The sequence below is a fragment of the Zonotrichia albicollis genome, chromosome 1, assembly GCF_047830755.1.
Source record: "Zonotrichia albicollis isolate bZonAlb1 chromosome 1, bZonAlb1.hap1, whole genome shotgun sequence".
NCBI lineage: Eukaryota > Metazoa > Chordata > Aves > Passeriformes > Passerellidae > Zonotrichia > Zonotrichia albicollis.
In genome coordinates this window covers 140,158,653-140,172,577 of record NC_133819.1, presented here as the reverse complement: position 1 = coordinate 140,172,577, position 13,925 = coordinate 140,158,653, and the positions used below count along the sequence as shown (strand labels likewise).

Below are 13,925 nucleotides of genomic sequence, written 5' to 3'. Positions count from 1 at the left end.
AAAGAACCCTAAGGCCAAAAACAAAAGTCAGCTATCTCCCAGCTCTCAAGCATGTCATTCTTAATTTCAAAATTATTTCAAAATTCAATAGATAAAAGGATAACAATGTGAACACTGTCAAACTTCCAAAAACCTATATTCTAAAGAATACATTTTAAATAATGTATTTATGCAAGCAGTAAGGAGATTTTTATGATTGAAATACATTCAAGATAAAATATGGTGATGACAAAAGATAATATACAGGTAAATTTAAAAAAAAAAAATTCCTCGCATATAAAACTAACAGTACCAGGACCTAGTTTTCTGATTCATCTAAATTTAGCAGTTAGCTCACCATATTTAATTTCTTCTTACAATTCTAAAAAAAAAAAAAAGCTTGATTTTTTTTTAAAGGAACCCTTTTGCTTAATTTTCTCCTTCTTGATGCTTGGTGATGAATGATATGTGGTGTGAATGTGGTTGAGATCTGTCAGAAAGTCTGCCATTCTAGCACTGACATTTTCCACAGTGTTTCTGCCACTCTGGATTAGAAAAAAATCAGCAAGTATAATCCATAAGACTTGAACTCTGGTTAACTTTAGCCCTAATTCAGATTTCACTGGTATTTTTCTATGGTTAACTTTAGCCCTAATTCACATTTCACTGGTATTTTAGCCTGGCATTAAATTTAAAATTCATCATTTTGTAGTCCTTCCTACAAGGTATTGAGAAGGTTTGAAGAATATGTTTGTGGGATACCAATACAGGCAGCCATCATTATTTCACTCATATTTCTTTCTCCACTGAATGATTATTAAGAGCTTTGTACATCATAGTTATAAATATTCTAATCACAATATTAATTATTGAAAAATTAGTTGTTTTCTCTTAAACAGATCAGCTCCAGAGAACAGGATATAAGAATGCAGAAAACATGCACAAGAACAATGAAAATATAGGGATCTCACTGATAACATCAGATGTGTCAATGCATCTTCATCAATGCGTTTTAATTTTGACTCCATCCACATAACTTTCCTTTCACAAATAATTTTTATTCTACTTTACAATAGTGAACTCACTGTCATCTCTGGCCATGTTTGAGGGTTTTAGTTGGCCATACTCCACTGTCAACAAGGCTTGGGCATGAACAGTATATCTAATTAAATGTATGAGGCAAGAGACCTATTATAATGCAGTACAAAGATAAGAAAGATAATTGACTGGGGAAACATTTCATTCAACTATATGGTGCTGTTATCAAACATATTTCTGAAATCAGTTTGGGAGAAAATTATCTAGATTCAGTCTTGCAAAAAGCCATTTATACTAGAGTTAAAGAGCCTTTCAGGGTCTTTCATTTATTGCATTCTCCCTTAAAAGATTCTCAATTTCTCAGCTATTTTGCTGCAAATTATTCAACAAGTAGCAGCCCTGAAGTACCAGGATGGTGAAGTCATCCTGGTTCTCACAGCTGCGATGTAGAATATTGTAAATATTGTCATTTTATAATTAATACCATCACTTTATTTGTTGTAGTCATTATAAAAACCTCTTAATGACAAATCTTCATTTATATATCAATGAGGTTTTTGACTTCAAGGCACAAAACATCATTAAAATCCATATTCAAAATAAAATCTTCACTCAGAATAACCAAAAAACCCTAAATAAATTAAACAGAAAACAAAGTTTCTTACATCAAATCCAAAAATACATTTTCCCAACACAGAACAAAAGCAAAAATTACAAAAAATTATCAAACATCCACCCCTGGATCCTTCACTACAATTATGATACTAATTCTCCACTATAATTTTAGTTCATATCATGGTTAATACTTGTTTTATCCATTATTTCTCCCAATTTGTATGCCTTCTAGCAGTCATACAAGGCCAGCAATACTGTGTTCAGAACAGTAAGGCAATTTTAGCACGAATCAAAACCAAACACGTTAAACCACTGATTATATAAGCAAAGACTTTATACATGCAAGTTCCTCAATATATCATAAAAATAAATTGATCTAACTTGTGAAAAGATCTCTTTTTCTTTTAATCTCAACAAGGTAATGTTCTTCTAATCAGTGCAAGACACCTTTTCTGAAAACTATAAACATATCTGAATATTGTTCCAGATAACATCGTAAACCTTTTATCTGTTCCTTAGTTTAAAAATTCCATAATTCCTGTGTATCTGCATTTCATTGCAATATCAAAGAGCTATTATTCCAACTAACACCATGCAAAGAACAGTATTTTCTGGGTAATATTGAAGTTATTGTAATATAGCTCTTAGCACTACAATGTCCCCATGATGAATCTAACTCAGAGTGCAGTAATTTCAGTAGTAGATTACAGAAGTTCAGGAACAGTGTCCAACTTATACTTTGAAATAAAATTTCTTGCTTAACCTAACATTACTTCTTTGTATTCTTATTACTGGTATAATACTAATGTACCACCAACAAACAGGTATTCCTTGTTATGGCTTTATCTAAATGTTCATATCTCTTTTGAATTAAGTGACCTGTTCTTAATTATTGTTTTCACACTTTATCTTCAGAGTATTTAAATATTTAAGAGGACACATAAATATGCAAGGTGTGCTAATTTAACTTTAGCTGCCTGTCAGATGCTCACCAAGTCACTCCATCACTACCCCTCAGCAGCACAGAATGAGAAAACTGGATGAAAAAGCCCATGGGTCAAGATAAGGACAGGGAGATTGCTCAGTAATTAGTGCCATGGGCAAAACAAACTCAATCGAGGGAAAACTTGTTTTATTTACTGACAATTAAAATTAGAGTAGGAAAGTGACAAATAAGAACAAATATAAACCCACCATGATCCCAAACCCTTTCTTCATGGGTTCAAATTCAGTTTTTTGTTCCTGACTCTTCTGCCCCCTCCTCTCTCCCAAAGTGGCAAAGGAGAATGTGAAATGGGGGCTGCAGTCAGTTTGTAACACTTCATCTGTGCTGCTCCTTCCTCCTCATGCTCTTTCCCTGCTCCAGAGTTAGAGGCCTCCCACAGGGAATAGTTCTTCACACCCTTCTCCAACACGGGTCTCTCCCACAAGGCTGCAGTTCAAAATCTGTTCCAGTGTGCTCCTCCCACGGGGTCACAGGTCCTGTCAGAAACCTGATCCACCTTGGGCTCTCTGCAGGGTCACAGCTTCCTTCGGGCACCCCCACCTCTTCAGGCACATGTCCTGCACACACCTCAGGTGGATCTCTGCTCCACCACGGACCCTGTGAGCTCTGGGGGACAGCCCGCATCAATGGCACTCTACAGAGGCTCCAGGGGAATCCCTGATCCAGCACATGGAGTGCCTTCTTCCACTCCCTCTGCTCTGCCTGTAGTATCTGTGTGGTTATTTCTCTTGTGTATTCTCATTCACCTCCTTCAGCTGCTGTTGTACAGCCTTTTTTGCCCTTACTCAAATGAATTATCACAGAGATGCCACCAGCTTGCCTGTAGTGGGTCTGTCTTGGAGTCAGCTGGAACTGTCTCAGTCTGATATGGGGGCCACTTCTGATCTCTTCCTAAAGAAGTCACTCCTACAGTAGCCATCCATGCTACTGAAACTCTTCTTTGTAAATAAAATCAAACTGAAGCATACATATACTGAAGTATTTTGCTAAGCCACCAGAAGTTAAATATAGGAGTTCTGATTCATCCCCAAGTATTAAAACTGTGTGTATTCTTATATGGTGTTCCATATAAGAATATGGAACTGTTCAGGTAATAGGACAGTTTTCATATGATCAGATGCTATTTTGCAGTATTTACAGTTTCATGAAAAAAAAAATCAGTGTAGAATAAAGCTTAAGCACATTTTATTTCAACTATAGCAGGAATGATCTCTGACTAAAGAGAAAGCCAATTTTATTTTTATTAGAATTTGAATTTTTATATGTGGAATAACTTGTTTGTTTTTCAAGTGTTTTGAGAGAAAGGCAAACAATTGCACATGCCCAGTACAAGCAAAACAGGAAGCTTCTAGAGTAAGTGCAGTGATGGGGCACTAAAAAGATTAAGGGATTGGAGCTTCTTTCGTGTAACGTTGAGACAGCCCAGCCTGCTTACACTAAAGAAGAGGATCACTGAATCTCAATGTCTATAAACTCCTGATGGGAGGATGTAAAGAAGATGAAACAAAACTCTTTCCAGTGGGGACCAGTGACAGGACCGGAGGCAATGGGCACAGACTAACACACAGGAGGTTCCTTCTGAACATCGGGAAATAGTTTCACCTGTGGAAGGAACAAGCACTAGCTCTGGTTGCCCAGAGAGGTTATGGGGACACCATCTTCTGAAATATTAAAGTCTGGGCAGCTGCTTCTAGGCAGCTCTGCTTGAGCAGTGGAGTTCAACTACAAGATTTCCAGAGGTTTGTTCCAACCTCAATCATTCTGTAACTCTGTCAACCACACTGACAACCAGAGACAAAGCATTTATTCAATTAATTTTCTGCAGTTCTATAAATTCAGAAAGTGGAAATTTCAAAAGAAAATAAGACTGAGTAATAATGTTTTTAAATATTCCCATGAAAATAATTTTGGTAAAAGCAAAGTTCTGAGGTTTTGAGCTAACACTGTGCACCATTTGTGAATTGGCAGGGAGGGAGAAGGGAGGCAGCATTAAGACATGAATATCACCAGTAGAGTGCAATCCTTAACAATCTCCAAGTCATTAGTATCTTTACTGCTTGCCAGTAAATATGTACCAGTTTGTGAGCTCAAGGGTTTGCTTCTACCGAAGGTGGAATGTCTAAAATCTTATTTGGCTTTTCTTTTTTTTATGTAGACATGCACTTGGCGCATTTAAGAAAGGAAACCATTTTATGCAAAGTATGGCCTAATGGGTCTTAAGTTCATTCAGCTGCTCATTAAAGGTTTTGAGCCCATTTAGAGAATCTGTACAAAGTGTGGTAGCTGTGTTTCATTTCCACAAATGGTATGATACTAAATTCAGCTGGCACATTTGACAAAACTTTCAGAAATTCTAGACATGTATACAGATTTCATCTTGCTCATAAATAGTTTTTAATTAAAGAAATAAAAATAGGAAAATTCTTTGGGATGAGAAATCTTAAATATTACTTTTGAACTTTTTGCCCATCTGTGGAACAGAGATTGAATAATTTTTCAAGAACACTTCACACTTTTTTATGACCTATAAATTGGATAAATTTGATTAGTACTCCCTGGAACAAGGATCAAACAAACAAATGACCTCCTCCCTAAACACATTTATGATTTTGATTATAAAATTCTAAACAGTTGTATAAATATCCTTTTTTCTTTTACTGAAGTGGAACATAAAGATGGCTTCCACACAGGACTTTGTAAAATTAGAGTGAAAAATACACCAGTGTAGCTAAATGGTTTTTGAAATTTTGAAAATAGACAGGTTTCACTGAGTCCTCTGATGAATTCAAGTGCAAAGGAGTGGGCCTTATAGGCCTGGCTGAGCAGTTAATGGAGTGTGATGCAGATGGAAATATAAAACAAAATTTAGAGGTAAAATATGTCTTTGTACCAGAAAACACAGATGATGATAGTCTTTCATAAAACATTCCTGAGCTGCACAGCTAATTTATGTTTTATTACGTCTAAACAAGTCCATTACACTCAGTTCACGCAAAATGATACACCCGCAAATAGAATATAGCCATTGCTTCCAGGTGTTTAGTTCTTGAGATTGAAGACAACTGGTGTCATAACTTAGCTTAATTGCTCCACTTTGACTCATTTGACATTATCAGAACTCTCAGTACTTTTGCTTTAAAGTGTAGGTATGAAGTACATAGGATTTTGATACAATGGTTCAGACAATAGAATAAACATCTTCAAAACAGTTCCTCACGAAGGGAAAGTGAATTCAAGACTTCAGGGATTTCTCACACAGTCAAAGGCCAAACATTATATAAACATACACAAAGTAGCTCTTCCACTTATAACACAATACTAGTGGGCCCATGAAATTGCCTCAGACCATTGGATAGTTGCTTCTGGGAATTAAGTTAGAGAATGACATAAAAAGCATGAGAGTATCTACTTGGCATACAAAAACTAAAACTGTCTTAGGAGAAACAAGAGATTTGAACATCTGTCCATACTCATCTGGTGTCAGACATTTCTTAAAAATATCTGAAATGCACCTAGTACAAAACCTGGACTGTAGAGATAAATCGTATTAGTGAAAAGTGTTATGGTCTATGTGTGCTTTTGTTTGGTTGGTTTAGGGTTGGGGGGTGGAGGTGGAGGGAGGGATTTGTTTGTTTTGGGGTTTTTTTTCAAGAAAAGCCAGAATATTAAACTTACCTTATTGGTATTGATAGCTGTGATGACCCACACACATTGAGCATTGCTGTCATATTGAAATGGAAAATTGGGTGATGTGAAAGTGCCTCCAGGCCCCTGAAGATTGGATCCACAAGTTTTGACTGCAAAAAGAAAGTTCACCTCTTAATTCACATAGAAAACACATGTAGCAGGTTCATAAACTGATCTCTAACTTACTCTAATCAAGGTATGAAGAATTAAAATACCACTGAACAAAACCAGAATCACCTCTTACAAGAGAATAGAACAGAACATTCCCGTTTAATTATTCTGACCAAAAAAAAAAAATTTCTTGTGTCTAAACTTACAATCTTAAAAAATGTTGAAAATATTTTGAGGAAATACAGTAAATACAGTAACAGAATCTTCCCTATTTATTTTCAAAATTCTTCAAAGACTAACTTATTCCACCTCCACTATGTCTTGAAAGACAAATTTAAATAGTAGAAACCTTTATCACTGTGCATGGGTGGGTTTTTTGTGCATATGTGTTGGTGTATGGCATGTCAGCATTTTTTTCTTCTATAACCCCTGTACAACCCATTGAATCAACAGCCAAAGCACTGAAAAATTCAAATGAATCTTGTAAAAGTTAGACTAACACAAAACAGTGTTATCTTTTTTTAAAGATTACAATGGGTATTTATTTTCAAATAGTTCAATTCAATGTCTGTATGGTTATTTACAATAGCATGTCAGTAAAAAAAAAAATCTTATTTACATAGCTTGCATGTCTGTCATGAATAATACAAAGGATATAAACTATGTCCTTTGTGCTTTCAAGTGACACTTTCAAGGCACTAAATTCCTAGTCTGTGGAAGTCAGTAACACTTTTATTGTTCTTTCCTTGATATTCAGATCTTTGCTGAATGCCCTACTGGTTAACTTTTCCTGTATGAAGATGTAAAACTGACAAGCAACCTCAACTAAACATGAGCCTATCCTATTTCTCCAGTGATTATTATGACACCACATAAACTGCAAAAGCTAAAGAACTATTTCTTCCACTGTATTCTGACAGACTGTCTTGCATAATTGAATAAAACAAATTGACACTTAGATATGTGAAATAATCCGAGAGTTGCATTGCACTTTCCCATGGCATATGTATTTGATCAATACTGAGCACAGGATGCAGCTGCTGCTGGATGAAGGCTTGTTCCTTCACTCACATTACTCTCTAGAAAGAGTGTCACATTTGCACCACCCTCAGAGAAGCAGTACTCTGGTGATGAGTGTGTTCAAAGTCACACCAGCTGCTTGGCAAGAAGTAGAGGGTAGAGAGGTGAGAGGGAGGCTCCTCATTTAGGATCAGTTGCTGAAGACATTAGGGTCACCAGTAACACTAATGCCAAGCATTTTTGTCTATATATTTAATAAGAAATTGTATGACTTCTTGCAGCTTGTATGTGGGAAGTAAGTTAGGAAAAACAGTGAGTGTTCTAGAAAATTTGCTGCTCCATCTGAACATGTGAGTCCATCCTTTGGGGCAGAGTTGGGATGTAAAGCACAGCTCCTTTGCCTGTGTGCTGCAGAAGAATTATGAGCTCTGCTGCCTTTTCTTGGTGTAGCCTCATAGTGAAGGTCTCAAAGGAACCATGTTGTTCTATGGTGGAATGAATTTTATGTCTTTGACACACAATGTCTATTATTTGTACTGATTTTAAATATTCCTAACAGACACTTGTTTCCAGTACTTTAATTTTGAAATCCAGAAAAGAAAACCCTGTTGTGATTAGGATGATTTCTGTGTATTTGCGTGCATTAATATTTTAATTATATATTAATATCTGATCTGTAACTACACACTAATACTTTCATTCCATGATTCAGGTATTCATCATACCACTTGCTGCTGTATTAGGTCATCAAATATTTTCAGCAAAATTATTTTGTGCTTTTCTTCTTTCACTGAATTTTTTGCCCTTTATCCATTTGCTTGGGGTCAAAACCAGGTGTAGACTTGTTACTCCACTACTTACCTATTATAAACTCAATAATTTCTTATCTGCTTATAAAATGTGTAATGAGGAAGCTTCATGAATTACTGGTTTTATATTAAATCACTGCAATTTTGATATCCATCTTGATAAGTTCTAATAATTAGGGTGTGATAGGTTTGTGTCAGCTCCTTATGAAGCAAAATTTATAATGTAAGTCGCCTACTGAAGCAAGCATGCTGAAATACAAAGTTCATGTTAAACAAAACAGCATAGGAGAATATTTTTTTTATTAAGAAATTGAGGACACTAGGATTAAAATTTCAGGAACTTACAAAAAGTTTAATAGGATTTGCCATAAAACAATGGATGGATGCCAAATGGAATAATCTCTGTGAGGGTAAGAATTTCTGTTTACCTTTACACACAGGCCTATGATCACTCCATGCAGCAAAAACTTCAGCTATCCTCTGACAGGTGATACTTTTGGAACCTTGTAGCACATAATCTTCATCACAGGAGAACTGTACTGTTGCTCCCAAGCTAAAATCAAACAATGACATAAAAATAAGCATTTTTTAACAAACAGATAGCAGTCCATTGTTCCTATTCCTTTAGATATGATGGTCTTGACAAACAATACTAATGTGTAATCCAGAAATTTCTGCTCTCAATAGTAAAATGCTGAAGGCTATGTACTAGCCTGATAGTGCACCTGTTCAGCCCTCCCTGGGTCTACTTTGGCTGGAGCTGGTTTGTCTCTTTTAACAGTCATTTGGAAATCAGGTGACTATTTTCTGACCTAACTTCAGACCTCCATACAGTAAAAATTTGACAAATCTAGACATTGTGTAACTAAAAGTAGTTATTTATGTTAATTGAAGCTAGGAAAGAATGGAAAAGCGATATAAGGGAATCATCTAGAAAAAAAGGCAAAAGGTCAACTGCAAGACTGAAACAGAAATTCCTATTATAAACATTTTATTTCTCCCAGTGAAGACCTCACGATATAAATAATATGCTGTGAATATCTTCCATTCCTGATTGTTCTTGAGGAAATCTAGTGCTTTTGAGCTGGAGGGCATTGGAAGGTGGAGCATAATACCAGAGAAAAAGGGCTAGATATTAATAATGTTTCTTGTATTTAAAAAGTAGTATATTATTAATAAAAGTATACTATATTAATTTGTATTGTTGTGAGAATACTAGTTATAGTATTGTTTTATATTTTGTTTACTAGGTTAAGATTGTAATTAGGTTTGAAGTTAAGACTATAAAGTCTTAACTTCATAGAAGTGGTCTCTGTACTCTTGCCACTAACAAGATTTTGAATGTAACATCTACTAGATAAGTTACAACAAATGAAAGTTACTAGAATGTGAGGATTTGCTCATTTAACTGGCATATGTTTCTCAAATTAATGGAAGAAAATAAAAGAGTTCTAAAAACATATTTGGAGGTGTTTAGCTGTGATAATTTATGAAGTTATAATGCTGGCTTGAAAAGGTTTTATACTTTCTTATATGAAGCTGACATCTGGTGCTGAAAACAGCTCAGGACAAAACAAGAAGTCCCGAAAAATGGTTTTGGTTGTTTGTTTTGTTGTTTGTTTGTTGGGTTGGATTTTTGTTTGTTTTTATTGGTTAGTTTTGGTTTTTTTTTTTTTTTTTATTGTTGTTTGTTAAGTTTTTCTGAGAGGAAGATTGAGGCTAGGTGGGAAGAGGGAAAAGAGCTGTTCAGTCCGGAAACGTTGAATAAATCAATATATAAATGTATATTCTTAAGTCTTTTCCTTTAAATATCATTATGGTTTCAAATCCTGATTATAGCTGAAAATAGCCAGTACATCAGGCCTTTCTCTGATATCAGCACCTCACACTTCATGATTTCAGCCTGTTGTTTTTAAAGGCTTGTCTGTCACAGCTGCAAAGTGTAAAATGCTTTATACACACATGTGACTTACAAGATCTTGGCTACACTCTGAATGCAGTTCTCTGGGTATTTTAAGATTAAATGTGCAGTAACTCCCCAAGAGTTTGTTATAGCAGCCTTCCTGTATAACACTGTAAGCTATGTAGTTATCTGACCCTGGATGGATGGATAGATGGATGGATGGATGGATGGATGGATGGATGGATGGATGGCCATTTTAGTGTTGCAATTCTTCAATTCACAAAGGCAGAGAGAAAAATAAAAAGGCTGAAAGCACAATCCAGGGAATAACTTTTTTCAGGTAATCTATTCAAATGCATCTATGATGAAAAAAGCTGCTAAAGAAGATTGATACTTATCAGAAAAAGAATTAACTTAAGGGAGTTAGAAATGTTAGATATTTGAAAAAGAACAGTGTTAGCACAAAATAGTTGATGAAATCTGGGAAGTACCTGGGCCTTACAGGTACATAGATACTAAGAAAATGAGGACATGAAAGATGATACAGTCACCTGAACAGATATCTCACAAAAGGAGGATTTGACCGTGGGTAACAGCTCTATAAACTGTTCCAAAACAGTTCCTGTTTGACTAAGAATGTTTGTGAAAGAATGGGATAAGGAATAGCTGCAGAATCTACCAAAAAGGAGATATAGAAGTGAAAAACTGAAATAAAGAAAGTAAATATAATGTAAAGGCTCTTGCAATGTAAGGATAAAAGGCTTTTATAGGTGACTGAGGAAAAGGACCCACCAGGCTGATCATAGAGTTGGAGGATAGTTCAAAACTATGAACCACAAAGATTGTCTACAACTAATTTAAAAAGTTATGCACGGCTGCTACAGGGACTATATGGTTAGGAAAATTCAAGAGGTAGCAATTGGGAAGACACGAATATCTTTCTCAAGATCAGATTTTCATAATCATCTGCTTCAGAAAGTCATGTTGAGAAAATATGAGGATCTTTATTTTCAGGAAAAGAAAAAGGAACACGTGAAGAAAAATAACATGATAATATATTTCCTTTAACTAGCCACAGACTGATTTAAAGAGCAGAAAATACACCATTTACAAATAAAATTAAACTCTTGGTTAAAAAAAACAACTGTAACAGGGAAAAATCCCAGAGGTCTGAATAATTATGAAGACTGTACAAGCATGATAATTATTTCTATCATCCAGAAAAGTACAAATTTATGAAGTCCACTTTACTTGTCCAAATTAGTTTGGTATTAAACTGATATTTAATAGTATATGACCATAAGCATATGACTGGACTCAGAGTGGGACTGGATAATGTACAAAATCTTTGACATATATGCTGTGTGAGTGAGACCTACTAAGGGCAATTAGATAACCAGATCATAAAGTACCAGTCTAAGAAAGAAAATGGAAGAGCAGGAGATTAGTTCCTATGGAAGATCAACTAAAAAAAGACAATAATAGAGAGCTTGTCAAGAAAATATTAAGAAAATGTGTCTCTCAGGAACTGAAAAGCAGAGTCAAGATTACCATTTTTTAATATTTTGCTGCCAATTATCTATCTATACACTCTTAAAAATGGAAATTCTTTCAACTCTTTCCAAATTTTCTAGTATCAGAGAATCACAAAATCGTAGAATATTCCGAGTTGGAAGATACCCACAAGGATCATGGAGTCCAACTCTTAAGAGAATGACCCACACAGTGATCAAAGGAGAGATTCTTCTTGTTTCTGATGACAATATTTTCCAATACCTTTAATATGTGAGCTAGAGTTATTCAGTTAGAAAATCATCTTTCTCTAAAATCAGTTTGATTACTTGAGTACAAAAGGGTAAAGTGTCACTTCCCTCCATTGGCAGGTGCATGAGGCCCATGAAGTGAATATGATGAAGATTCAAACAGGACATGCAAATTACCAGGAAAAAATCATTAGCTCTAAAACAAAATGAAATAAAAGATAGGCCAAGAGTTTGATGAGGGTTTGTGTGATGTGTGACACAGCAACAATTTCAGTAGGGTTTTAAGTTTTTATTTTCTATTTTTCTTTTTTTTGACAGGATCTCAGAAGATGGAAGGATTGTGTTATAGGACAAAGACAGCACCTTGATAGCATAAAATTGATGACATCTATTACATATCCAGAGGTACTGTAGGAGGACTGTGAGAGATCAGATCTCAGCCTTCTGGTATGTTAGAGAACTAAATATTGTGGAGTGATAAAATCAGATTGTGGAAGCTGGTTTTAGGGGAACCTCTGAACTGTGGGCAGGTATTATTTTAGATAAAACTGGTAGAGTAGTCCAAAAACAGATTGTGGGAATAAATGACCAAAAAGAGCATGAAAAAATAAGGACAGTTTGATGTCCTGACTTACATTTGGTCCAAACTGCTTACTAGATGAAGTCCCCTAAAAGTAGACTATTTCTGCTTTGAAAATCTCGAGAAAACTGAAGCATGATATAATTATGAAGCTGTTCATTGTGGTATACAATATTAATATACATCATCAAAAAAAGAAAAAAAAAATCAAGGATAGAATCAAAATTTCATAAAATTTCAGAATCAGAATATATTCATTAAAACAAAATTGTTTGTGGATGCTGTCAATGACAATTGAATTAAGTATGCTAACACTGAAAGTGATGAAAAGTTAATGCTCAGAGAAAATCTTTAGAATACAGGGATCATTTATAGCACATCTTCTGGTCATTTATGATTAATGAACTTACTGAACTGGATCCACTAATTTAGTAGTCTCTGGGTAGCTAAATTAGACTTTTGAATGAGACCTTAGCTAAAGCTAAGACTAGTAAGGCACACTGGTAAAGCAAAAATGCTTCTTTGGGTATATTAGTCACAAAACCAAGTTCATATACAATGTGGGTTCATTTGTAAATGGATGAAGCAATCTTGTGGTGCTGAAATTCAATATGGAAAAGGCAGAAGCACAAAATGCCTTTTCTTCATCAATTTCTAGAGCAGGTGTGCTCCTAGGTATCATAACGTAATTTGTGAAGTAGAGGGACAGCCAATACTTAGAAACAACAGGAAAAAGGAAGCAGCTGTATTCAAGGCCAGATAGTCAGATATCTTTCACCAAAGGCAGCTGAAAAATCTCCCTGAGTCTGTTCAAGGTGGGTATCATCTATGAAAAACTGTAATGAGATGTTCTGACTGATCATAGAAAGGCTAACATTACATGACCTTTCACAAAGGGCAAGGAGATGCTAGGAATCTTACACTGATCTCTGGAAAGAACATGTACTCTAGTAAAGCATGAACTGGAAATCAAGAGCACATACACAAATTTACCAAGTTGAGTCATATTTGATCAACTTGATTGTCTTCTATGACAAAATGACTGGCTACATAGCCCAGTGGTAGATGTAGGAGTGCTCAGTATATTAGTGCTCAACAACAACATTTCTGAGAATATTTTTTACAGCAGTGTGCTTTGAGAGCTGACAAACTACACACATAATTGATATATAAGAAAAATCTGCTTGGCAGCTGTTCTTAAAGAGTAGGAATTCAATCTCTTCATATTCAGCTAGAGGAGAGTAATAATCTGAGCATTAGGAAATCAACATAAGGTCTGATGCTGCCTGATACTTTCATCCTCAGTCTTGATGGGGAGACAGAATTTTTGGATCCATGGGAAAAGTAGCTGACACACTGAAGATCAGACCTTCAATCCAGAAGCCTGGCAAAGTCCAGCACTGGGCAAACAGAA

The 13,925-nt window shown here is 35.3% G+C and overlaps 1 protein-coding gene across 7 annotated transcripts in view; it reads right to left on the bottom strand.

Annotated features, from left to right (window-relative positions):
• Positions 1–13,925, bottom strand: part of CSMD3 (CUB and Sushi multiple domains 3) — a 580,686-nt gene that overhangs the window by 310,142 nt on the left and 256,619 nt on the right. For all 7 annotated transcript variants that reach the window (XM_074556146.1, XM_014263981.3, XM_074556154.1 and 4 more), the window contains 2 exons: positions 8,694–8,818; positions 6,314–6,435 (listed from right to left, as the gene is read on the bottom strand). In XM_074556146.1, the coding sequence (XP_074412247.1) occupies positions 6,314–6,435; positions 8,694–8,818 (247 nt within the window). The remainder of the gene's footprint in view (positions 1–6,313; positions 6,436–8,693; positions 8,819–13,925) is intronic.